At 59.6% G+C, this 25,541-nt stretch overlaps 2 protein-coding genes across 5 annotated transcripts in view; one reads left to right on the forward strand and one right to left on the reverse strand.

The window, feature by feature from the left end:
• Positions 1-3,942: 3,942 nt before the first annotated feature.
• MPND (MPN domain containing) lies at positions 3,943-12,754 on the forward strand. Of its 3 annotated transcripts, XR_003518090.2 has the most exons (14): positions 3,943-4,859; positions 4,954-5,237; positions 6,008-6,244; positions 7,900-8,032; positions 8,481-8,565; positions 8,744-8,843; positions 9,119-9,191; positions 9,272-9,348; positions 10,135-10,303; positions 10,402-10,472; positions 10,862-10,951; positions 11,162-11,312; positions 11,665-11,757; positions 12,549-12,596. XR_003518090.2 is itself a non-coding variant. In XM_027584382.2 (13 exons), the coding sequence occupies exons 1-13, from the start codon at positions 4,853-4,855 to the stop codon at positions 12,633-12,635; spliced, it is 1,506 nt and encodes a 501-aa protein (XP_027440183.2). In that variant the 5' UTR covers positions 3,948-4,852; the 3' UTR covers positions 12,636-12,754. The 3 variants fall into 3 exon arrangements, 2 of the variants coding, with proteins under 2 accessions (XP_027440183.2, XP_027440184.2); XM_027584382.2 differs by lacking the exon at positions 11,162-11,312 and having other exon boundaries at positions 3,948-4,859; positions 12,549-12,754; XM_027584383.2 differs by lacking the exon at positions 11,162-11,312 and having other exon boundaries at positions 3,958-4,859; positions 8,747-8,843; positions 12,549-12,754.
• Positions 12,755-13,067: 313 nt separating this feature from the next.
• Positions 13,068-25,541, reverse strand: part of SH3GL1 (SH3 domain containing GRB2 like 1, endophilin A2) — a 28,841-nt gene continuing 16,367 nt past the window's right edge. The window contains exons 2-10 of one of the 2 annotated variants that reach the window (XM_027584397.2): positions 18,790-18,858; positions 18,437-18,509; positions 17,330-17,473; positions 16,756-16,889; positions 16,427-16,585; positions 16,009-16,112; positions 15,189-15,313; positions 14,999-15,055; positions 13,068-14,506 (exon numbers count right to left, since the gene is read on the reverse strand). In XM_027584397.2, coding sequence (XP_027440198.1) covers positions 14,310-14,506; positions 14,999-15,055; positions 15,189-15,313; positions 16,009-16,112; positions 16,427-16,585; positions 16,756-16,889; positions 17,330-17,473; positions 18,437-18,509; positions 18,790-18,858 — 1,062 coding nt within the window. In that variant the 3' untranslated portion in view covers positions 13,068-14,309. Of the gene's footprint in view, positions 14,507-14,998; positions 15,056-15,188; positions 15,314-16,008; positions 16,113-16,426; positions 16,586-16,755; positions 16,890-17,329; positions 17,474-17,864; positions 17,965-18,436; positions 18,510-18,789; positions 18,859-25,541 lie in introns of those variants that run through there. The other variant, XM_035722898.1, reaches the window with a different exon arrangement.

Below are 25,541 nucleotides of genomic sequence, written 5' to 3' on the forward strand. Positions count from 1 at the left end.
CTCATACAAGTCCTGTACCTGTTTTGGTAGACTTACATCTAAGCATTTCTTTTTTTCTTTTCTGTTTTTGAACAGTTATAAACAGCATTGTATTTTTTTATATAAGATTGTATTTATTTATTTGACAGAGAGAGAGAGAGAGAGAGCACAAGCAGGCAGAGCGGCAGGCAGACGGAGAGGAAGAAGCAGGCTCCCTACAGAGTAGAGAGCCCAATGTGGGGTTTGATCCCAGGACCGCGGGGATCATGACCTGAGCCAAAGGCAGACACTTTTTTTTTTAAGATTATTATTATTTTTAAAAGATTTTATTCACTTGACAGAGAAAGACAGAGTGAGAGAGGGAACACAAGCAGGGGGAGTGGGAGAGGGAGAAGCAGGTTTCCCACCGAGCAGGGAGCCCGATGTGGGGCTCGATCCCAGGACCCTGGGACCATGACCTGAGCACAAGGCAGCCGCTTACCGACTGAGCCACCCAGGTGCCCCCTGAAGGCAGACATTTAACCAACTGAGCCACCCCAGGCACCCCAGCATTGAATTTTTCATTCCAGATTTCACTGCTAGCACACAGATGTGCATTTATTTTTTTTAGGCATAGATTTTTAATTTTTTTTTTAATTTTTAAGTAATCTCTACATCCATAGGGGCTCAAACCTACAACCCTGGGATCAAGAGTCACACGCTCCACTGACTGAGCCAGCCAGGTGTTTTTACTTAAGGGGCACCTGGCTGGCTCAGTCGGTAGGGGATGCGATTCTTGATCTTGGGGTCATGAGTTTGAGCCCCACCTTGGAGGAATAGATTCTACTTTTAAAAAATCTTTAAAGTTTTATTTAAATTCTAGTTAGTTAACATACACATTATATTAGTTTTAGGTGTACAATCTTGTGATTCAACACTTCCATACATCACCCAATGCTCATCGTGACAAGGGCCCTCCTTAATCCCCATCAGCTTCTTCTCCCATCCCTCTGGTAACCATCAGTGTGTGCTCTATGGTTAAGAGTCTTTACTTAGGGGTGCCTGGGTGGCTCAGTTGGTTAAGCGACTGCCTTCGACTCAGGTCATGATCCTAGGGTCCCGGGATCGAGCCCCACGTAGGGCTCCCTCCTCAGCGGGGAGTCTGCTTCTCCCTCTGACCCTCTTCCCTCTCGTGCTCTCTGTCTCTCATTCTCTCTCTCAAGTAAATAAATAAAATCTTTTTTTTTTTTTTTTAAAAGAGTCTTTACTTGGAGTCTTTACTTGTCTCTCTCAACCTCATCTATGAACCAACTCCTTCCAAACTCCTGGTACTGTTAATATTTTGCCCTCTTCCCATGAGCCACCGTAAGTATATAATAATAATGCAAAAGATTGGAATGGTATGAGAATTACCAAAATGTGACACAGACGTGAAATGAGCAAACGCTGTTAGAAAAATGGTGCTGCTTGACGCAGAGTTGCCACAAACCTTTATTTAAAAAAATGAAATATTAGTGAAGTGCAATAAAGTGAAACACATGAGCATGATGTATTCCTCCTGTACATTTCTTGGCATTTTTCATGAAGACCATCACGTCATCTGTAAATGGGGCTAGTTTTATTTCTTCCTTTCCAATTTGTATGCCTTTCATTTCCTTTTCTTGCCTTATTGCCCTGGCTAGAATTTCCAGGACTGTGTTGGATATGGGTGCCCTCTTCCCTCTGTTATGGGGAAAACATTTAGTCTTTCATCATTAAGTAAAATGTTAACTGAAGATTTGCAGATGTTCTTCAGCACGTGGAGGTGGTTTCTGTTTCTAGTTTGCTGAGAGTTTGTATCATGCATGGGTGTTGAACGTTGTTGACAAATTATCGTAAATGTAGAGGCTTAAAACAACACAGATGTGTTACTCTACAGCTCTGTACAAGTCCTACATGGATTTTACAAAGCTGAAATCAAGGTGTTGGCAAGTCTACCTTCCTTTCTGGAGGCTCAAAAGATGAATCCGGGGCGCCTGGGTGGCTCAGTCGTTAAGCGGCTGCCTTCCGCTCAGGTCGTGATCCCAGCGTCCTGGGATCGAGCCCCGCATTGGGCTCCCTGCTCGGTGGGAAGCCTGCTTCTCCCTCTCCCACTCCCCCTGCTTGTGTTCCCTCTCTCACTGTGTCTCTCTCTGTCAAATAAATAAATAAAGTCTTTAAAAAAAAAGATGAATCAATTTCTCTACCTTTTTCAGATTCTAGAAGCTTCTTGCATTCCTTGTCTCATGGTCCCTTTTCCCCATCTACTAATCCGGCAATGCAGGTACAATCCTTACATCATATCACTCTCAATTTCTTCCACTGTCATTTCTCACTTCCGCTTTTCGGAAACCCTGTGATGACATTGGGTTCATCCAGATAATCCAGGATAATTTCTTTAAAGTCAGTTGATTAACGATTTAAACTCCATTTGCAGTTTAAATTCCCTTTGCCACGTAACCTAACATATTCACAGGTCCTGGGGATTAAGATGTGAACATCTTTAGGGAACCATTACTCAACCTACCACAGCCTGTTAAATATGGTGGATAACATTGCTTCTTGAATACTGAACCAGCTTTGCACCGCTGGAGTAAACTCCACTCAATCATAGTATGTAATTCTTCTTATATATTGCCGAATTCTATTTCCTAATATATTTTTAAACGAATTTATTTATTTAAGACACAGAGAGAGCACAATGGGTGGGGAGGGGCAGAGGGAGAGGGAGAAGCAGACTCCCCGCTGAGCATGGAGCCAGACTCAGGGCTGGATCCCAGGACCCAGAGATCATGACCTGAGCCCAAGGCAGACGCTTAACCGACTAAGCCACCCAGGCGCCCCTATTTCCCAATATTTTGTTAAGGACTTTTTGCATCTATTCATGAGGAATATGGTCTATAGTTTTCTTTCCTTTTTTTTTGTATTACCCTTAACTGGTGTTGCTAGCAGGGTAATGCTATCTTCATAAAATGAATTGGGAAGTGCTCCCTCCTCTTCAACTTTCTGGAAGAGATTATTTAAAAGTGGTGTTAATTTCTTCTTTGAAACTTTGGTAGAATTCTCCATCTGGGCTTGGAGATTTCTTTTTGGGGAGTCTTAAAATTACACATTCAATTTCCTTAATCATTACAGGTCTGCCTGGACTTTATACACATAGTGAAAAATAGCCTTTGTAATCCGTTCAAGAGCTGTCTGACTTGGTAATCTCTTTATCTGATTAACTGTCTTACAAAGTTGATAACAATACCTGCCATAAAGGGGAGTCATAGATGGTTAGTAAGGTCACAGCCGTTTAATTTTATTTATCAAAGGCAATGGGGAGCCATAGAAGGGTTCAGACCAGGAGAGGGAGGTGGTCATGGTTGCATTTTAGTAAGATCCCTCTGGGGCCAGGGTGGAAGATGGATGAGGAAGATGGAGAGGCTGGAGGTCTGACCCAGGGTCTTGGGAACACAGTCAAAGAGAACATGGGCAAGGATATAGGGGTATAAACTGAGGTCAGAGCCTGGAGATGCTAGGGAACGCCCAGTTGGTAGCTGGACCGGGGTGGGAGGGTGGGGGATGTGGGTGGCGGGGCGCGTGTGGGAAATTCCAAAAGCAGGCGTGGACTTCACAAAAATTTATCCAGCTCTTACAAAGCTGTCAAGCCTGTTCTGCAACAGCCCTGAGGTAGGTATTATCATCGCCCCCATGGTGAACCCCAGACGAGGAGCCGCTCGGCCAAAGTCACAGGGCTGGGAAGTGGTGGGGCAGGGTCTGGAGCCAGGTCCGGTCGGACTCCAGACCACCCTCCGCGAACGTCCCCGCCCCCGCCCCCCACGTCCTGTCCCGCTTTCCAGCCCGGGGCCGAGTAAACCCGTCCGCGGCAGAGCCCAGCCCACGGCTCCCCCCACCCTGGACTTCTAGTCCTGCCAGTTCTGGGAAGCGTCGCTGCGCCTCGGAGCAAAGGTCCTGGAACAAGGACCGGGGACAAAAGACAGGGACGCACCCTTCCAGCAAACACCCGGCCGGGCTCCGCCTACTAACACCCCGCGCAAGGGGGCGTGGGAAGTGGGGGCGGGAGGAGAGCCAGACCGCGGACGCGTTTTTTTTGACCCGGGAGCTGATTGGCTGGCGGAGGACCAAACTCTACCACTGAATGGATACGGGAAGCCCAGGAGCTCCTGCTCATTGGCTGGGGGGGACAAGTTTGGCGGTAGCAGCAGCTTAACACTGGTTGGCTGGGGGGAATCCAGCGGCTGCTGCCTATTGGTTAAAGTTTAAATGACCCTTCTATAAACGGGCCAACCGTGAAATCAGTTCAGGGACTGGAAATTAACCCTTTAGAGACTGACGTCCGGCTGGGATGCTTCAGAGCCGCTGCGCGGGGCTCCTTCCCCATTCTGGCTTGCAGCCCCAGGGCGCTGTGGCTCGTTCTCAGGGCCTCAGTTTCTCCCCTGGTCTCAGCGACCGAGATCTCTGGCCCCTCGAGTTTCCCGTCTGGTCCCAATGAGCTGAGTCCCCCGTAGCCTCCAGCTCCAGGCCTCAATCCAATAACGGGTCGCTTCGAGTGGAGGCACTAGTTCCCCGAAAGCCGAAGTCCCGGGGCCTCAGTTTCCCCACTTGTATGTTGCCACGCGCCTCCCACGGAAGGTAGCCTTGGGCCTGCGTTTTCCGAATGGTCCCGGAGGGCTGAGTCCCCCAGCTCCCAGTCCGCGCACAGGCGCGAGGCCTCAGCTTCCCCGCTCGCCCCGGCCGGCCGAGCTCCCCGCCAGCCCGCAGGCTGGGGCACCTCCCCTTGGGGGGGCGGAGCCGTGTCACGTGCCGGGAAGAAAGGGCTCGCGGCGCGCGGAGCGCACGGGGCTCGGGGCGCGGGGCGCTGGGCGGAGCGGCCATGGCAGGTACGGCGGGCCTGGCGGGGGCCGGGGAGCACCCGGCGGGGTGGCTGGGGCGGCCGGGGGCGCGCGGCCCCGTGCAGCCTGTCGCTGCCCGCAGCTCCGGAGCCGCTGTCCCCGGCGGGCGGCGCGGGCGAGGAGGCGCCGGACGAGGATGAGGACGAGGCGGAGGCCGAGGACCCCGAGCGGCCGGCTGGAGCGGGCAGCACGCGCAGCGGAGGCGTCGGTGGCGGCGGCGGCGGCGGAGGAGGAGGAGGAGGCTGCGGGGCCGGGGGCTGCGGCGGGCCGGGGGGCGCTCTCACCAGGCGCGCGGTCACGCTGAGGGTGCTCCTCAAAGACGCGCTGTTGGAGCCGGGCGCCGGGGTGCTGTCCATCTACTACCTGGTGAGCGCCCCTACCCCCATCCCATCCCGGCTGAGGCAGGAAGGGGAAACTGAGGCCCAGAGCTTCCTGGCCGCCGGCCGAGCCCGGGTGTGGGGAGGGAAAGCTGAAACACGGAGCATCCAGACCCAGCAGGAGCCCCTCTGCGCGGGAGGACTTCGTTTCCCAAACACCCTACTGCACAAAGGAGAAACTGAGTTCAGAAGAGGACACCACCGCTTTCCTGGCTGTGGGACCTTGCTCAGCCTCTCCATATCCTGGTTTCCTCATGTATAAAATGGCATTTTTCCCCCCCTCACGGAGTTGTATGAGGATTAAATGAATACAGCGCACAGCAGGGTGCCTGCTCTACCGTGAGTGCTTTACAGGCTTGCTGCTGTTGCTGTAGGTCTGGGAGTGGGAGCAGTTTATGAATGGAGCGCTTGCTGGTCTGGGAGTGGGAGCAGTTTATGAATGGAGAGCTTGCTGCGCGACTGACTGTGAGCTGTGTGTTAGGGATCGAGCAGACCCCGTCCCTGCCCTTTGGGGGCTCACAGTCCGGTGAGGGGGTGGAGACACAGAGCTGGGCACTTTCAGCCCAGGCTGATGAGGACTGTGATAATGGACACACAGGTACTGGGAGGCACTTAAGCCGGAAGGCTTCCTGGGAGGGATGCTGTAGGCGGAAGTGGGTGCCAAGCCCTGGGGAGCAGCAGGGGGTCAGGGAGGACTTCCTGGAGGGGCCTTGGTGGGTCCCAGGTCCCTGGGCCCAGCCAGGCCACTGTTAACTGCAGGGGAAGAAGTTCATGGGGGACCTGCAGCCCGACGGGAGGATCGTGTGGCAGGAAACAGGGCAGGTGTTCAACTCACCCAGCGCCTGGGCCACCCACTGCAAAAAGCTGGTGAACCCGGCCAAGAAGTCCGGCTGTGGCTGGGCCTCTGTCAAGTATAAGGGCCAGAAACTGGACAAGTACAAGGCAGCCTGGCTCCGGCGACACCAGCTCCACATTCCCACCGCTGCTGCCGATGAGGTGCGTCCTTCAGCCTCCTGGAGCAAGCTCTCCCTGACTTGCTGTTGGATAAGGAGTGCCCAGAGTGAGGGCGTTGGAGCTGGGGCCCTGTGGTATGAGCAGGAGTTTGTCAGAGCAAGGTGAAGAGAGTTTTCAGAGGGCAGGAATGGCACAGCCAAGCCACGTTGGTAGAAAGCAACAGAGCACTTGGGGGGCCATGATTAGCTGATACAGCTGGAGGCTCACGTGTCTTGGGTAGCTGAGGGGACTGGGCACATTGGCAGGGACCAGATCTGGTTGAGTTTCGAATGCTACGATAATAATAGATCTTTGAGTATTCACCAGCTGGGTGGACTTACCAACCAAAGACCCTCTCTGGGTCCTAAGTCTTATTCGTATGTAAAATGAAGATGACCACAGTACTCATATGTATCAGATATGTGTATCTGGCTGGCAGGTCTGAAATCTGTAGGGCAGCTGGCAGGCTGGGAACAGGCAGGGAGGACTTGGGCTTTTACCCCGAGGCGGATGGGAGCCCTGGAAGGCTAGGTGCAGAGGATGGACCTGACTCAGGAGCCCACAGGGGCCCTCTGGTGGCCGCTATATGCTGTACAGACTAGAAGGCAGGGCGAGGGTGGGAGCTGGGGACCAGTATAGGAGACTGAACTGGTCCAGGTGGAAGATGATGGGGTGGGCCAGCCCAACAATGGATGGGGGGAAGAAGTGGGCAGGTTTTGGCTAATTTTGACGGGATCTGCTGCTGCATGAGATGTTGGTTAACTGCTGAGGGATATTTTGTTCTGAGGATGGCTGGAGCTGCCATCCTCAGAGAGATGGGGATTGGGGAGGAGCAGGTGTGGGGGACAGTCCGGTGCAGTGTCGCCCAGCTGAGTGTGAGACGCCCGGGGGGCCCCCCACAAAGAGACCTCCAAGTCTGGAGCTGGACCCCCGAGTCTGGAGCTCAGGGGAGGGCCTGGCTGGAGACAGGACTGTGGGCATCATCCTGCCATAGACAGGGAGGGAGAGTGGACGAGGCTGCCCGGGAGGGGAAGAGGCCCGAGGACCGAGGCGGGGTATGGGGGGCCGTGGCGGGAGGGGAGTGAGGTCCTTGAGGAGTTCCCAGGAGGAGGGCCAGTGAGACACCGCGGCGAGGGGGAGGAAGACAGAGACCATGTGACTGTTGGATTCGGACACTGGGAAGTCACCCGAGCACAGGCAGTTAAGGGGAGGTCGGGAGGAGGGATTATTGAGAGAATCTGATAAAATAATCCCTGTAAGCACCGGCTTGCCCCATGAGTGAATTCGACAGGAGGCATGCTGATTGCTTTGCAAGGCATTATCTTATTTCACCCCAATACTGTCCTTATGCAGGTGAAGGTCACTGTGTGGTTTTACAGATGAGAATAGAGCTCAGGGAGGTTAGGGCGCTTGCGGGAAGCCACACAGCTTGTAAAAAGCAGAGGCGAGGTTTGGATCTGCAAGGCGTTCAGACGGGAGTTGCGACCGAACCGTAGGCCGCCTCTGCTCACTCCCTCCCTCTAGTGGACATCTGGGGCAATGGCAGGAACCTAAGGCTCAGGCCCGCCGAAGGTCTGGGTGGACCGTGGTGAGGAGGGTGGGCGGCACCCAGCTGAGGGTCCTGCGGCCTTCCCCCACTCCCGCCCCCTCCCCATCAGAGCCCGCCTAGTGAAGGGGAGGAGGAGGAGCTGTTGATGGAGGAAGAGGAGGAGGACGTTCTGGCAGGGGTCTCCACCGAGGACAAGAGTCGGAGACCACCTGCGAAGGGGCCCTTGGAGCCTGCCCACCCAGGTGAGAGGCTTAGGGGAGGGGAGGAGGCCGCGCAGGAGGCGGGCCCAAGTCAGGTGAGGGAGGTGGCAGGGGACAGATCTGGCCTTTCCTTTTCTCAGCGCTCCCAAGATGCCTGGCTGACTTCCTAGCCCCACTGCCTAATTTCTTTCCCGTGCTGCCTGATTTCCATGCTCCCCTAAAGGACTTCTTTGCCTCATTGCCTGATTCCTTTGGCCCCCTGCCTGGTTTCCTGAGGTCCTCACCTGATTTCCTAAGCCCCCCTTCAGCTGGTATTTTAATCTCCTTTTTCTGATTTGTTAACTCGCCGCCCTGATCTCTCGGTTCTGCGGTCTGATTTTTCAAGCGGCCTCGGGAGGCTTTTCTTTCTTGGGCCGCCTGGGCTTTTGTTTTCTGGTTCTGGGCTGGGAGGGATTGATGCTGTCTTCTTTCCGTTACCCCACACGTGCAGAGGCCGTGCCCCCCGGGAAGCGGGTGGAAAACAAGATCCGGGTGCCTGTGCGTTACTGCATGTTGGGCAGTCGCGACTCTGCCAGGTCAGACACACCCTGTGCCTGCCGCCACCAACCCCCGGCACCCCCCGTGTACATTCGCTCTGCGGGAGTGGGGGCAGCCCGAGCAGGAGTAGGGTGGGCACAAGGCCTCCCGTGCTCAGAGCTGGCTCCGGAGGCCTGGGGAGCTAGCTCCTGAAGCTGTGGGACCCTCTGGCTCCAGCAGGAGCCCCCACACCCTGGTGGAAGTAACATCCTTCGCTGCCATCAACAAGTTCCAGCCGTTCAACGTGGCCATCTCCAGCAACGTGCTGTTCCTGCTGGTGCGTGCCCCGTTGCCACCTTGTCCCTTTGCGGGCCAAGGGCCAGGCCTGGGCAGGTGGCTGGGGCACCTGGGAGGGGTCCCTGGAACGTTAGCTCTATGAGGGCAGGGACCTTGTCTGCTTGTCACTGCTGGTAAACAGTAGGCACTCAAGGTTTGCACCTGGGAGGCGGGTGGGGTGGTCCCCGCACATAGCAAGGGCTCTGGCCCTGTGGATAGACATTTGGGGCTGGGCTGCAGCCTGAGCCGCTCTTCCGATGTCCATCCCCTCCCCAGGACTTCCACAGCCACCTGACTTGCAGCGAGGTCGTGGGGTACCTGGGGGGCCGCTGGGACATCAACAGCCAGAGTGGGTATTTGGGGCCAGGTGGGCAGGGGGGTGCTTAGGGCTGGGGATGATGTCTACACCTTCTCCCCACCTCTGCGCAGTGCTCACGGTGCTGAGAGCCTTCCCCTGTCGGAGCCGGCTGGGGGACGCGGATATGGCCGCCACCATGGAAGAGGAAGTGAGGGGGCACGTGGGGTCAAAGTGTTCTGGGGAGGGCAGGGGTGGACACAGCTGTCCTGGCGGCTAGCACGGTGTCCTAGTTCAACAAGTGCACAGATGTGTGTGTGTGTGTGTGTGTGTGTGTGTGAGAGTGAGTGCCTGCCCCGTGGCTGTGACCCCACGGTTATCCTTCCTCTGGGCACAGGTGGCCCACCCCCTTTCCCTCTGAACCCCCGTCTGCATGCCGTGTCCGGCGTGCAGTGACAGCCCCGTGAATACCAGCTGCCATTCTAATAGTGCTTGCCTGGAGCGGCCTTGCGTGTGCCTGGCGCTGTGCCAAGCGTTCCACACCCGCCTTCTCCCGGCCCAGCTCAGCTCGCTCTTGCTCCGTAGGCCCCGGCTTGCCCCTACTTGCTTCAGGCACCCGGAAATGCCTGTCCTGCTCAAGTGCGCCACACCCACCTAGCTCCTCACTTAATCTGAGTGCCTACTGAGTGCCAGGAATTATTCCATGAGCTAGGGATACCGCAGTGCCCCCAATAAATTTCTGCCTTTGCTTTGGTGACAGGTGCGTCTTTTTTGTAATGTATTTGTTGACTGTGCCCCCTCCACTGGCCTCATTGAGGGTGGGGGCAGGGTCCTGGCCACCGCTGTGTCCCCAGGCCTGGTACACAGCAGGCACATATTCAGTGCTGGCGTCACATGGGGATGGAACACGGCAGGCAGGTGTGCGCACATGGGCTGGTAGAGCCCCCGGCCTGCGCCGCCCTGCCCCAGCCTCGCCTGTGCCCCCCCCCCCCCCCAGATCTACCAGAGCCTGCTCCTGCGGGGCCTGTCCCTGGTGGGCTGGTACCACAGCCACCCACACAGCCCCGCGCTGCCATCGCTGCAGGACATCGACTCGCAGATGGACTACCAGCTGCGCCTGCAGGGCTCCAGCAATGGCTTCCAGCCCTGCCTCGCCCTGCTCTGCTGTAAGTCCGGCTGCCCGGAGTGTGTGCGCGTGCGCGTGGCCCTCCCGGGCCGCTGACCCCCTCCAGGCCCAGCCCCCACTCTCACTCTCCTCCTGCAGCCCCTTACTACTCTGGCAATCCGGGCCCGGAGTCCAAGATCTCACCCTTCTGGGTGATGCCGCCCCCTGAGGTAGGCGGGACTGCTGGGGGAGGCGGGGCCGGGAGGGGGCTGGGGCCTCAGTATCTCCTGTGAAATGGGAACATAACCCCTGCACTATCTGAGGTTCCGGTGAAGGCCTGGGCCGTGAGGGATGTTGAAAAGGTGTGCGCTCCACACGGAGCATGCTGCCCTTGTTACTAAGACGGCCTCCTTCCCGAACCTGTCCTGGGGTCGGAAATGGGGTTTGGAGAGCTATTCCCGGCCTCTCCTGCTGGGGGCAGGGCCACGTGGCCTTGAAGCTGGTCGCAGGGCAGAGCCAGGCCTGGAGTCTTGATTCTCCGATTGCTGGCCCAGGGCACATCCCTCATGGGATGGGGCGCTGGAGGTGGCTGGTGGTGACCTGCTTGTGTCCCTGCCAGCAAAGGCCCAGTGACTACGGCATCCCCATGGACGTGGAGATGGCCTACGTCCAGGACACCTTTCTGACTAATGACATCCTGCATGAGATGGTGAGCTCACTTCCGGGTGGGGTGGGCGGGGCCCCAGCGGGGGGGGGGAGGGTGGGGCTTTGGGGCCCCAGCTGGACGGGGGCGATACTGCAGGACTCAGGGTGGCTGAATGCACCACATCGGAGCAGGGGTCAGACTCCTCTTCCGCGGCCGAAACTCAAGTCCCAGATTCTTGCCCACCTGCCCCCCCGCCACCCTCCCCCGCCCCAGACCTGGCCTTGCTCTTCTGGAACTTGCTGGAGGTGCCCCGGCCTAGCGCCTCTACACCTGCCACTGATTGAAGACACGTGAGGGATTTCAGGTGGTGCCCAGATGAATGTTTTCAGTGCCCACGTTCCAACAGCCGTTTTAAAAACAGCTAGTAGGTCACACCTGTGGTATCGCGGATTCACTGCTGCGTGGGAGGAGGCTACACAAGGGGGCGGGGGCAGGTCTGTGGGGACATCCAGAATCACTGCTGCTTCCCACTGCCGGGGGAGGGGGTGCCCCTTCCGTCTCCCCCCTCCAGGGGCCTGCTGCGAAGCTCCCTTCCTTCCCTCTGGTGGCGCTCCCGGGTGGTCTGTCTTGGGGTCCTGGGTAGCGCCTGTGTGCTATATAGGACTGGGAGCCCCCCCGAGAGGCGGCGGTAGGCACCCGTGGTGCTCGCTGCTGTGTGCCGAGCGCCTGCGTGGGAGGGCGGGCGCCAGGGGTCCCATCGGTGCCCCGTCCTCTAGATGCTGCTGGTGGAGTTCTACAAGGGCGCCCCGGACCTCGTGAGGTTCCAGGAGCCCTGGAGCCAGGAGCACACGTACCTCGACAAGCTGAAGGTAAGACTCATGACCCCAGTCTCCTGCAAACCCCTTGTGGAAGACAGTTCTTGGGGAGCCCTCGAAGGATCTATCCAGGGGCAGCCTGAGAAACGGTGCTGTCCTAAAGTGTTCTGTATAAAGTACGTCAGCTGGATATTAAAGCTTGTTCGGCCCCATGTGGGTGGTGACGGTGACAGGGAGCACTGCTGAAATGCAGCTGAAAGCACAGCGGCACACGGACCTGGGCTGGGGAGAAGCTGCGCTGGGGCCGTCTCTCCGCTCGGGCGCCCGTGGGGAGCGCACGGGGGCTGCAGTCCCAGAGCAGCTGGTGCCCTGAAGGGTTCCTCCAGCTCACCGGCCCTACAGTCATTTAGGGGGACACGTAAAGGCTTGGTGGCCTGGGGGGGGGGGCGGTTTCTGACTTCTGACATGGAAGTCCTTCTCAGAAGGCATTTTCAACTCTACTGGGTAGAGAAATGCAGTTTTGCATGCTTGTTTTGTTCAAACTTAAGAGTGACCAGAGCTTCAAGCTGCCACGGGTCCCCTCCACCCCATCACTGGGCTGGTGGGGTCGGGGGTGGCTCCCCTCGCAGGGGGTGTGAGAGCCTGGGAGGGAGGCAGCTAGGGAGAGAGCAGGATATGGAATGTGCAGAGAGCACAGAACATTGCAAGGGAGAGCCGCCTCCTTTAAAAAATAAAACGTTTTCGGGACACTACTGTGTACCTCGGTTAGTAAAACCCCCCTGCCAGGACGGGGGCGGGCAGGACCACAGGGCCCAGCCCTGAGGCGCCAGCCCTGCCCGTTTCAGATCTCCCTGGCCAGCAGGACACCCAAGGACCAGGGCCTGTGCCACGTGCTGGAGCAGGTCTACAGCCTTCTTAAACAAGGGAGCTGAGGCACCACCGTCTCCGAGGGCCTCTCGGTCAGACTGTGAACCCCCAGTGGCTCCGGCTGAGGGGGAATGGGTCTGGGGGCTTTGTTTGTGGCACAGATAATAAAGGGGAGAAGCAAATAGTCTGGGCGTGTGTCTCACCTGGGGGTGCCTCCCCCCCCCCGGCGCCCCCCGCACTCATCACTGGGCACGTGGGTGGCTGTCTGGGCAGCGTGGCACCTTGGCCGGTGCAGGAGGGGACGCTTTTCGTGCAGCCGTGGTGTGGGCTTCCCGGGGCCAGGGCTGGACAGAGGACAGCTCTCCCTCCCTGGCTCCTCGGGGGCAGGTACCCTCCCCGGGAGTGGCCCTGCCCCGACAGGGGATGCCTCGGGGGAGCCGTGAGGGTCCAGGGAAGCTGGGGGAAGACCCACCCCACACCACAACCAAGCAAGAGGCTCTAGAAAGAGACCTTTAATACTTTTTTAAAAAAAATCAGGATTACATTTTGATCTGCCCTTGATTGTGAACAAGGCTACGCTGCTCATTCTTTGCTGGGAGGTCGGTGCCTCCCCCCCTCCCCCGCCCCGGAATGGCAATGGGGGGGGCGCTCAGGGAGGAGCAGAGCCTGGTGTCCCCAGGGCTTTGCTGAGTCATCAGAGGAGGGGGGGATGTGATCCAGTCCCGAAGTCCCCCAGTTGAGCCAATTTTTGGACGAGGCAAGAGAGGAGGTGGATGCAGGGCTGGGCCCTGCTCGTCAGGGCAGCTGCGCGCCTGGGGCCACTGTCAGCAGTGGGCACAGCAGCCGGCTCAGGAGGGGGAGGCGCCTGTGACCCTCTCTTGAGGGTAGTCCCAGCAGCCAGGGGTCTGGGAAGATGCCTCAAAGCCTGTGTACTTGACCTTCAGCCAGAGCAGAGGCTGCAAGACTTCTGTGGTCCCGTTTGTGGGTGCACACGGGTGTGCTGCGTGCACAGTTGGTGGTGGCAGCTCGTGCCGGAGAAAAACGTCTGTGTGCTTGTCTGGGGTGGGGCACCCTACACGGGGAACTGAGGAGAGGGTGCGGGATGGGGGGAGGGTGCTGGCGTGCAGGGCTGGGTGCCCTGTGGGAGGAAGAGAGCCACTCCAAGGCTGCTCAGGGAAGGGCCGGTCTTTAGGGGAACCCTGAGGACCCCAGGCTTGTGTCTCCCCAAGGAGGCGGCACCCCGGGTGTGCCAGGGCCTGGGGAGGCCTGGAGTTGGGGCTGGGAAGGAGTGCTGTGGGGTAATTTAAAAGCACGGGTGGTGAGTCTTGGCCACGGGGCCTGCTCAGAACCCCCAGTGGCACAGATGTTTCAGCTCATCGTTAAGAGCAGCTCTCCTGGGGGGTGGGGGCCACCCCAGGAGAGAGGGGACGAAGGAGGGACAGAACAGGGTGTGTGTGCACGCACCTGTGTGCGAGTGAGGGGGCCCACCTGGAGTTACCCGTTCCTGGACGGGCGGGCAGAAGTTAGTGTTTCTAAGAGCACCTTAGTGTTCGCCCCCTTGGGGCGCGGGGCTGGGGAGATGCAGTCAGGGAGCAGCCCGGCCCAGACTGCCGCGTGGAGAGGGGGCTGGGGGTGAGCGCTAGTGTCAGCGCTCCCCGCTGCCCCCCCACTCCGCCCCCGGCCCCAGGAGTGCCACAGACGCAGGCGGGATGCAGGCCGTGTGGACGGGGCCGACGCCCTCACTGCGGCAGGGGCACCAGCACCTCCACGTAGCTGAGGGGGAAGAAGCCCGACTGGCCGTGGAGCATGCCCTCGTACCAGTTCTCATCGATCTGGTTGGTCAGCGTGATGACGTCGCCCTCGTGGAAGCCCAGCTCCCCGGCGTTCTCAGGCTCGAAGTCGTACAGCGCTTTGCAGCTCGGCTGGTCCAGGGGTGCTGGGGGCAGGGGCTCGGCTCAGACCCCTGGCTCCCTCCCACCGCGCCCGCCCCAGCCTGCTCGTGGCCCCTGAAGGACGGCTGCCGCTTCCTCTGTTGCCCCCCAGTCTTGTCAGAAAGGAGGGACAAGGGAAAAGGGGACAGAAAGGGACTCCGGACGTGCTCCTGGGAAGAGCTGGGGACGCCCAGTGGCATCAGGGTGAGAGAATGACCAGAAGCCCTCCGGCGGCCCCTCAGAGAGCCTAGAGGCTGTTGGACACCCCTGGTGTTCACGGAAGACCCTCACGCGGATGGGGAGGCCCGGGGAGGCCGTGCTGTGCCGTGCAGGCCCAGTGCCTAGCTCCTCCCCTGCCCGAGATGGGCCAAGAGGACCAATCCCAGGGGCGTCCGCTTCTACCAGAGGAGGGTCCTTCTGAACAGACCAGAAGGCAGTGTTATACACTGAGGTGGGGAGCTTGTGAGGGCAGGGCCTGTGCCCACAGGGACACTCACGCATGCTCCTGCTAGGGGTCCGGGTGGGCTTGTCGGAAGACCGGAAAGATGATGAAGCTGCTTGCAGACAAAGCAAAAAGGGGGGCTGAGAACCTTGGGCTGGGCCCCCTCCCCAGAGGGAGTGGGATGGGCCTGGCTCTGCAGTTTGGACAGAGCAGCGGGCTGGGGGCGACCCCTCCCCACTCCTTACGTGTGATCTTGGGGGCTGTGGCACAGGGGAAGCCCCCATTGGACTGCTCAGGCTCCCCAAGGTCGAAGGACTCCCGAGGCTTGGGCTTGTATTCCCGCTTGGGACGAGAGGAGGCTTCCCGCATCCTGCAGGCAGGGAGGGAGAGCTGTGAGCAGCCAGCAGGGCCTGAGTCCTGTGTGTGCCAAGGTGAAGGGGCACCTCCCTCCCCACCGTTGATGCTGCTGTCCAGGACTTGGGGTCGGGGGAGAGAAGCCCAAAGGGTCTAACCAAAGGGCCTCCCAGTTGGTCAGCTCCCCCAGCTCAGGCCCTTCTTAGAGGCTGCCAACTGGCCAGGTCCTGCCAAACCCTGCAGCCCCCTTAGCATGCCCACCCAACCCGGGGACACGGCTACCCAAGGCTGTCCTTCTCAGGCCCTAGACTAGTGACGGCTCTCAGAGGGGAGCCCCGTCCACCCTGGCCCTGGGTAACGCACCCCCGCAGGCCCAGAGCTCTGAGGGGCCTCTTTCTTCTGGCCCCCCAGCCTCAGGTCACCCCAAGCCTCCCCTCTGACAACTGTGGCAAGCCTGATGCATCTTGCTTCCTCCCGGAGTCCCCATCCTACAAGTGTAGTCTGGGGATTCTTTATGAAAAGAAGCCAAGCCCCTTGCTCTGACACAGGCTCCAAGCAGGGCTGGGCTGTTGGGGAGGCTGGCGGTGGGGTCTTGGAAGCCCTGAATGGCCACCCAGGAATCCACGGGAATGACTCTAGGCTTCCAGGGCACCCCGGCCCAGCCCAAAGCAGGATAGGCTCCCACAGGGAAGGCCAGGGGCTGGGGCTCACCTTCGCTTGAGCTTCTCAGCCAGCTCGTCCAGGATCTGCACGGCCTGCCGGTGGTAGTCCAGCTGGGCATCCACCAGCGCGGAGAGCTGGCTCACCTGCTCGATCTGCAAGTGAGCAGCCCGCTGAAGGGCGGCCCTCCCTGTGACCCCTACCCCCAAGGGCCTCCTCTTTTAGGAAGTCTTGCTAGAATGCTCCTGGGACAGGGGCCGGCCCCCTCCCCAGCTGCCTGACCCCTGCGCTGCTGCTGGAGGAGACCCGAAAGCTTCAGGGGGCAGGTGGAGGCCCCTCGGGTCCCACAGCTGCCCCTTCAGGCTCAGAGCAGGGGCTGAGCCCACTATGGGCAGGGCATGGGTGACTCTGCCCACTGCCCCGCTTTTTTTGGGTGGGGGCCCTCCCCCGAGGGAGGGCCCAGACGCACATCGGTCTCCAGGAGGTTGTGCATGCTGGTCTCGGCCACCTCCTTGGACTCCTCAAACTTCTCCAGGGCCTGGCGCAGCTCTTCGTCGGGGATCCTACCCTGTCGCTTCTTCTTGTAGTCGAAGTCCAGGCGGCGGCCCTCCAGCTTTTTCAGGTGGTGCTGTGGGGGGAGGGGGAGAAGGCATCAGAGCTGTGAGGTACGTGCTGGGGTCTGCAGGAGGACGGGCACACTGGGCGGGGCGGAGAGGTGGGGGAGCAGGGCTGTGAGGAACCTGCCCTGGGGGCTGTGTGAGGGCGGGCACACTGGATGGGGCATGGGGGGGGCAGCACCTGGATCTCCTTTAGGTCTTTGTCACACAAGTTCTGTAGGGGGTCGATGAAGTTCTGCTTGACCTCTATGTCCAGAGAATCCTTCACCTCTGCCAGGCGCTTCATGGACTCCCCCGCGTCCAGCAGGGCATCCCCTGCAGCAGGGCAGGGATTGGGAGAGAAGCTGTCATAGGAGACCGGGGCCTGGGGGCCCAAGATACCCCCAACTGCTAACCTGCCCTCACCCCAGGGCCCAGACGCTAGAATTCAGGACAAAACAAGGGTCCCTGAAGTCTGAGCCCCAGCAGCCAGGAGGAGTTGGCGATGACGCGTGTCAAACCCCCGCCCCCGCCCGCCACTGCATGGCTTCCCCAGCATTAGCTGTGGCTTGAGGGTAGGCCTTCCAGTGGCCTTGGCCCTACAGGCAACACTCTGATCCTCGCTCATCCCCACTGAGGAAGGAAAGGTGTTCTTGGGAATGTCAGTCGCCCTCGTCCAGGGGATTAACGGGTACTGTGGAAGACTCTGGAGCAGTGGCAGGGAAGTGGCATCCCACTGTCCAGTGCCAGATGCTCTGGCCCTCCAGAGCCCTTACCGAAGTTGGACTCGCCGCCGAGCTCCTTCCCATGGCGGATCATGCACTCGCCCAGCAGGCCCTCTGACTGTGGGTAGCCAGGGTTCTTCACCTGCCCTCGGATCTTGGACACCGTGTTGAGCATCGTGAGCTTGGCCCGTGAAGCTGGAAGAGAACAGGCTGGGTAGGCGTGCGGCCAGTCTCTCTCGAGAACCAGGCCTGCACTTGGCCAGTGCTGCCGGCTGCCCCCTCCCAACACCCTTATTTCTAAAGCGCTGCCCTGACCCAAGGAAGCTTGGTTTCTATGCCTGCTGATGGCCAGCTCTGAGGAGAAACTCCTGCATAGACTTCCCTCCTCTGCTCACCTCGGCCACAGAGAACCCTGGCAATAGGCAGGTGACCGGCTCTCCCGGACCCCACGGGGCCTCCTCGTCCTGGAGCACAGCTCCGATCACAGAAGCTCCTTTCCCTGGCCTGGGGAGTAGCACCCCAGAGAAGTAGGGGGGCAGGTATAGGTGTGTACAGGTCCAGGTGCCCCAGACATAGCCCCCCTCACCTGGCGTGGGGGAGGAGCTGTGCGCTTGCCTCTGCCCGCTCAGGTCTGTCCCTGGCCGCGAACGGACCTGGCTGGTGTTGCTGCCGGTCCCACATCCATCACCTCCTGCTATGGGAACCCAGATTTGGATTTTCCTCAGGGAAAGGTCCTCATCTCTCTCTCAGGCTAGGAGATTCCCACTCCCACTCCCCGTGGGGTCCGGAGGAGCCAGTCACCTGCCCGTTGCCTGCTCCAAAGGTGGGCCTGCAGCTGGGGCCTGGCAAATGGGTGGGCAATTCAAACTGGTCCAGTGAGTTGGTTAAGGTGGAAAAGATGCTCTTTTCGGCTGGGACTATTAGCTGTAAGGGTGATTTTGGACTAGGGTTGCCACACAGAATGAGAGCTGCCTGATGAAGTGGAAAGGAAATGCAGGGCTCTGGGGACATCCTTTGGACCCTTGGATCTGCCCATGAAACCCGCCTGCTTACTCCTGGGCACTTCAGTTCTCTGAGCTCACACATTCTTTCTTAGGCTCCGGTAACCGGCCAATTCCGGGCTGACACGGACCCCTCCTAGCTGGCTGGCACCCCTACCTGGGTTGGGCTGCAGGTACTCAATGGTTCTGGCCAGTACTTCTGTCACAGCCTTGCTGGTAACATCCACTTTCTGTCAAGAGAGGCAGGGTGTGGGCTTTTGCAACCATCGGGGTGCCAGAGGCCAAACCCGGAGTCCCTGGACAGCCCATGCCCTGCTCCCCGGCCCCACCTGCCTCAGAGCCTGCACAAGAATGGCGTGCTGCGCTCAGGGCTGCTGGCCTCCCTGCCTCCCGGGGCCGAGGGACCCGTCCGTCCGTGAGCCCCCCCTGTAGCCCAGCTGTAGCGCTGCTGTGGCCCGTGAGGGTAAACGGCGCCGGGCGTCAGGCGGGCCGCACCACCTCTCCTGGTACCTTCTCCATCTCTTTGAAGTCTTCATCAAGCTTGGTCCCTTCGGCCCCTCCGACCTTCTCACTGACCAGCTGGGGGACAGGAGGGAAAACAGCGTGAGCCTCAGACAAGGAGAAGGCCCAACTATGCCTTCCAGCCACGTCCACTGCCGGGGAGAGCTGGTGAAGGGGTCAGCACATCCATGACGGCTTCTCAGGGACGCAGCTGACGGCAAGATGGGTGGCCAAGTGAGGCCCTGCTTCCACACCCACACCCTCCTTGGATCCCAGGGCAGGGTGGGAGGGTGGCGCCTCCTGCTGGAAGCCTTCCCTGGCCGTGCCTACCCCTCGAGTGCCCACCATCCCTGGAGACCTGCCTGGGGCCAACCGCAGCTGAGTGATGTCCTCTCTCAGGGCCAAGGTGCCCACACCCAGACAGTGATGCCATGGTTCAGCTCTAGGTGTGGGGAAGAGGTTCATCAGAGCCTCTTTGCTCGGGGATTGCACACCTCCCTTTCCCCCACTGAATTCCGGCCTCTTTGGGAAGGAATCCTGGGAACCCTGGGGCCAGCACTTCCCCAAAATACATTCTCCCTGGGCACCTCTGGGAAACGAACAGGTCTGTGGTGGGGAGGAGGTCCTGCGGCTGAATGGACACGGGGACGACCCAGTCCATCACTTTGGGCCCCGCCCCCCAACAGGGTCCAGAAGAGACAGGGCCATTTCCCCAGTGGGTCGGGGGTTCTTACTTGGCTGAGTTTGGGAGTCAGGAGGGGCCTGGGGTGCAGGTGAGCTGTGAGGCCGCTGTAGTGGGGGGACAGGAAGGAGGCAGGGCTGGTGCACGGCCTGCCTGGTGACTGTCTGCCACCTGCAGCGGCTCGGGCCCCGTGCAATCCTCTAGGGGACCCTGCAGGACGGGCAGGGGCTGCCCTCCTGCTGCTAGCCACTCTGTAAGGAAAGACCCTGGTTGCTTCCTAGGCATTTATGGGGCGTTCCACTTTATTTCATGGGACAGTTTCACTTCTTTTGATGACGGTAAAACAGGACGTTCTCAAATTCAGTGGTTGCCAGAGAGGGAAATGAGTTCACTGCCTAACAAGAGACAAGACTCTTCTGGTGAACTGGGAGGGAGCTGAAGCGTAGGTGCTCAAAACCACACCTTCCGGGGCCCCAGGACTGATGGCCCGCTCAGTGCAGGAGGACATGGCAGGGGGCAGACAGGGACAGGTCTCCCAGGCAGGAGCCACATCCTTTCCCTAATGGGAGGGGCATGAGCAGACCCTGCAGGCTGCTGGGGGCGGGTGGGGGGCATGAGTGGCACCTCCCTGTCTCCCCAGAGCCCTCAGCTCTGCAGGCACTATGTGTGGGGCTGGATGTACCAGGCTGTCCTTGCACCCGGGCACACAGGAAGCCATGCTGGGCCCCTATCAGTCTCCCTTCCCCCCGCCTAGGAGCTCTGGGCTCAAGTCCCTCAGGTAGCAGACGATCATTCCCCATGTCCTTTCTCTTCAAGGCTCACGGTCTTGGAACCAGCACAAATGGATAAAAGGATGACAAGAGGCCAAAAGGTAAAAGGGAAAATCAAAGAAGTCCAACGAAGAGCCGCGGCTCTGAATGTGGGGCTCCCCAGGGTGCAGACCCTGTCTGGCGGAGAGGGACCCGACTGGTCCATGGGAAGAGCTGTTAAGTGGTGCTGATAACAAGGACGCACCTTTGGGTACGAGGAGCAGGTGTTTCTAGGGACCAAGGCCTCCTGTCACTGAGCAGCCAGCCCTGGAGGCTCAGCGGGTGGGACGCTGCCTGGTGGAGGAGGCAGGAGGGCCCCGAAGGGCCCTGCCCATGGGGAAGCCTACGACCCTGACGTTTCAGTCCCGCTCAGGAAAAATGCACACGTTTTCAGATCCAACGAGAGCAGCAGATACCACCATGGAAATAACACCTGTAGAACCTGCACTGCACACAGAGCCCACCCCCCCCCCCCCCCCCCCGCCCCGCTCAGTTGGAGCTCAGCACAAGCCAATCCCGCTCCCACACAGGGCGGGAGGAAACAGCCGAGGTGCCTGGTGGGGCCCGCGGCACCGAGGACCTGTCCCCCACTGGCTGAGCCCTGCGTGGCTGCAGCACCTCCCGGGCGCAGGCAGAGAGGGTGGTGACCAGCGCCCACTGCCCTGCAGGGCCATGACCGCGGCAGTGTGTGTAAACTGCAGCCTCCCAGGCCCCACCCAACTGCATCAGGGCCTGAGTCACTAGCAGTGATCCCATCATGGCTGCCGTTGGGAAAGCCAGGCTGGTGCCTCCTTGGGTCCAACATGAAGCCCAGCCTGGGCCGGAACCTTCTACAGAACCCTGCCCCAGTTCGGAAGCCAGTCTGCGCCCCAAGTGGCCCCCACCAGGTGAGACCCAGGGGCTGCGGAAGAGGCTACCACGCAGGGGGACCTGGCAGCGGCCTCTGGAGGTGAGCTCCCCATTGCCCACCGGATGCTTCCCGGCTCTTTGCGAGACTGGCTCAGTGACTGTGTCCATGTAGGGCCTAGAGTGGGGTCTCTCCTGGGGGAGGCTGGGCACCCTGAGCAGCGAGGCCCCCGTGTCTGTCGTCAAGATCCTGCTGGCCTCCCCCATGTCTACCGGTCATGAATTCCCCTTGGATGAGTTTTAGTGCCAGCACCTCGATCCAGCTTCAGGACACCTCCAGTGGGCAGGAAGTTCCCTCTTTTCTCTCTGGTGGCACCTCTTCTGCAAACTGCACACACGGATTCATGCCGTATGTTTGGCCAGACTGATACTACCCCATACTACTTTTGACTTTTGGGAAAAGCATGCTCTGCCCCCAGCCCGGGTGGCAGGCGCTCCAGGATGGGACAGGGATCTGTGGCTCTGAGTGCCCTAAGTTCAGGCTGAAGGGGTGGGTGCTGCCGGGTAGGGAGCAAGAGGCCCTGCTCCTGTATGCCTCCCCGCATGCCTGACCCCCTCTTGCTGCTTTCTGGCAACTCCCCAGGCCCAGATCCCACCTGGCCTTTGAATGATCACATTGGCAATGACGTGTCCACATCGGGCAGACAGAGGCCTGTCAGAGGCTCCTGCGTTTATGAGCAGCAGGGCCACGTCGGCTGATGGTACCCCCTGCGAACTGGGCACCTGGGAAGTGAGCAAGCCTGGAACAGAGCTGGATCTTCACCCAGAGCACCCACGTGACTTCCACGCACAAGTGTTGGCCTGTGGGTGTTAACAGTAAAGACCAGTTGGGGGAGGGGCTGTTCTTTCAAAGACGGTGTTATCACTCCAGACCTGTGGCATCTTTGGGGAGAAGCAGGGAATCTGACACTCGGGAGAGAAAGAGCATATGCAGTGGAAGGATCCACGAAAGGAACTGGGGAGCTGCTGCACGCCACGAGCCAGCAGGGCAGCCCCTCCAGTAGCAAGCCAAACACGGAAAGCCAGAAGCTGCTTTCACGGGGGCGAGCGGATGACGGCCGCCTGCACTAGCAGGCACGTCCGCCGTGGCCACTTGGTGGTAGCTGGGGAAGCAGTTCGAATCCTGTGGGGTGGGAGGAAGCCAACAGCAGGCCTCCAAATGAATCATCTCCACAGGGAAACCTGATCAACACACGCAACACGGAAAATGAAGGGGCCAATCTGCAGGCTCGGTGACCTGGGCAGATGACCTGCTTTGATGATGTAAAGGTTTAAGAGAAAACAAGAGGAGGAAGAGGAGGAGGAGGAAGCTGGCACGGAGGCGCCAGGAGGAGGGGAGATGTGCAGGGCTGCTCAGGGCTGCACTGTCCCGGATGGGCACAGCGTGTCCCTAACTCCAGTGTCCTGCACCTCGTCCAGCCACCTTGTGTTTGGGGGCCACCTGAGACGCTCCAGGACCACCTCCCAGGGTAACACTGGAGGTCACCTGCACTCTCCTGGCCCGGGCTTCCCCTCCTGCCTCTGCGTGGCTAACTTCTCCCTGCCCAGCTGTGGGTGTGCCAGGATGATCTTTCCCTCACCAGGCATAGAGGGGAGAAGCTGCTTGTCGGCACTGCTGGAGAGCCGGAGTGAACGGCACAGAATAGGTGACCGAGACCAGGGCCCCGGGGCAAAGGGGGCCTTGAGGGTCTAGGCCCAGCCACTCTGGCTATGGCCCTACACGAGCCATCCTGAGATCTGGGCCGGTGAACAGGCCTCCCAGCTCTCGCGTGTGAGCCTGGCTGCCTCGTTAGCGATGGCTGTCAGAACGGGGGTCAACAGGCCGGCACCAGCTAATGACCACGTTACATGATCTGTGTCTAAAGCAGGAGAGGATACAGAAGGGGCACGAGAGTCTGTCTCCTGGCCTTGGGGACCAGCCCTCTGGCGGGGGCGATGAGAATGTCCGACATAGCAGCAACGCAGGGAAGAACACGGTGAGAGTCACAAAGGAAGTGTGAATGTGCCCAGAGGGTGGCGGGATGCAGCTCCGAGCTGGAGGAGCCACAGGGCCAGTGCTATCTGAGCTGGGCCTGAAGGGCAGGGTCCCAACTGGCAGAGCCAGGCCAGGTGGGCACAGAGAGTTCTGGGTTCTGGGTGAGATGCAGGTTTGGGGCACAAGGGCTACCATTCCTGGCCGACTATGTGCCAGAAACTGTGTAGGCCCATGCACTGTATCTACTGATGAAGGTGCAGGGACCAGCCAGCCCGCTTCACGGATGAGGAAACTGAGGGGTGAGAGGCTGTGGGGCTGTAAGTGGAGGATGTGGGTGCTGTGCCCAGACCTGTCGGACTTGCCAGTCCACCTGCATTGTGTCCTGTGCTGGAGGACTGGGCAGCAATAGGATGTGGGTGAAGCCTGGGGCCCGTGCGGGCCTCCGAGGGCTGTGGGGAGGTGTCAGAATGCCGTGTGCACAATGCCTGGACATGGGAAGCCCCAAAAGGCAGCAGTGATGATCCTGGGCGGAGCTGAGAAATTCCTGAGCCAGGGTGATGGCGTAGGGAGGGGAGCCCCCCCCCCCCCCCCCCCCCCCCCCCGCTGCCGGAGGACAGACACACTCCCTCCAGATCCCTTCCAACTCCACCCGCCTTCCTGCCACCTCCTAACATCTGGAAGGCTTGGAGCCAAACGCTGCGGAGCAAACCGCTCTAGTTTCCGTCACGGTCTTCTGTCTCATGACCCAGCGTCCACGGCCCCTCCGACTACACGGCTGCCGGCCGCCTCGTAGCTCTCCCTCCTCTTGCCGTGCTCCTGGGCCCCCGCCTGAGGGGGCACTAGCACAGATACCACCTGCTCTACTCTGGCTAACGGGACTCTCTTTCTGAAAAGGCAAGGCGAGCTGAGCACGCTTCCGGGTGGGTGATGTGTGTGGTGCACTGGCTGCCCCCAAACCCCCTTCTCTTGATGATCTGTCCCTACCCAGAAACTTTCAGTGGCCCCTGGTGTCACCAGGATACTTGGAAAATTCCCAAAGCCCGGGCCCTTGTGAGCTGCTTGAGGACAAGCTGCTTGATGACTGGGGTGGAGCTCCCTCGTGGCTCTGAGAGCAAAGGCCATGAGACGTGGGGCTGGGCCACAGTTTGGGGGGTGAGGAGGTGCCAGGGAAGTACAGCCTGTGGAAACATCATCTGCACCCTAACAGACCTTCATTCCCCTCCTGGGAGGAGCCGGAGGACACGCAGCAGACATGTGAGCAGAAGACCGAAAGCTCTTGGCACTAAGTGAGACGCTTCATCCGTCACAGGTCCTCCATAAATATTTGTGAGGTGACTGGGAGAATAAGTCACCAGCCCCTTGGTTAAACCTCACAGAGGGCAGGCTTCGGACAAGTCAGAACTTCCGGAGACATACCGGGAATTCTGAAATTTCCCCGGATTTGCTGGTACCCTTCATGCCTCAGGGCACATGCTTCCTCTCCTCCTAGCCATCCCAACTCAGTGTTTTCTAAAAAGCAGCTCGGTGGAAGGGCGCAGTGGAAATGATCAAGCAGGAAAAGTCTTCTGAAGTTATGTGCCACATGAAAACTCCCAATTGGACGCTGCGACTGCCAGATCAGGCCCTGGCGGACAGACACGCAGGCAGACATGCACCCAGACACACCCCTGCACGTGGTACTTCATCGGGAACCTGGTTCTGGGTGCCAAAGGACCGTGGCCTCTGAAGATCTCTTAGCAGAAGGGGTGGTGGTAGCCACGATGCTGGCTCAGAAGCAGAAGCCAGAGGTCCCCTAGACTGCAGGGCCGCACCAGCTCTGGTCTCCCAGCCAGAGTGGGGCTGGCTGTTGTCTGGGGAAAGAGCCAGGAAAGCTGTGGAGAGGAGCTGGGCAGGGGGGCCCTGGTCAGACCTGGCCTCTCACTGCCGAAACCCCCGTGGTCTTCTGCCACCCGCAGGGCCGGTCATTGATGTCCCGTCTTGGGCTGGCCTGAGCCTCCCCCATCCCTGCACAGATGCAGCTCAGGGCTGCTTGGCTCCCGGCTCCTCGAGATAGAGAATGGGACACTGGGCTGGCACGGGGAGATAAACGCTGTGCTGTCTGGAAGGTGGCGAGCCGAATGCCACACGAAGTCCCAGCTGCCGCTGCCCTGCCTGGCACAGGCTGTTCGAATGCCGGGGGGAAATCCCTCAAACAAGAAAATCCCTCAAAGTCACCTGTCTGGCTTCATCTGAAAGTCTGAGGTGGCCACGGCAAGGGCACTGGGAGCAACGCAGGAACTGACCACTGTAAAGAAGTGACTTTAGAGGGAGGTGGCGAGGCAGACGGGGCACCGTCACCCAGTGACTGTCCCGGTGGAGTAAGGAGCCAGATAATGAAGTTCTGTGTGCT

This window comes from Zalophus californianus, chromosome 1 (genome assembly GCF_009762305.2).
Source record: "Zalophus californianus isolate mZalCal1 chromosome 1, mZalCal1.pri.v2, whole genome shotgun sequence".
NCBI lineage: Eukaryota > Metazoa > Chordata > Mammalia > Carnivora > Otariidae > Zalophus > Zalophus californianus.

Coding starts and splice junctions, on each gene's coding strand:
- MPND (XM_027584382.2), top strand. Junction 6,245..7,899: donor CCACCGCTGCTGCCGATGAG/GTGCGTCCTTCA, acceptor CCTCCCCATCAG/AGCCCGCCTAGTGAAGGGGA. Junction 10,473..10,861: donor GGGTGATGCCGCCCCCTGAG/GTAGGCGGGACT, acceptor TGTCCCTGCCAG/CAAAGGCCCAGTGACTACGG.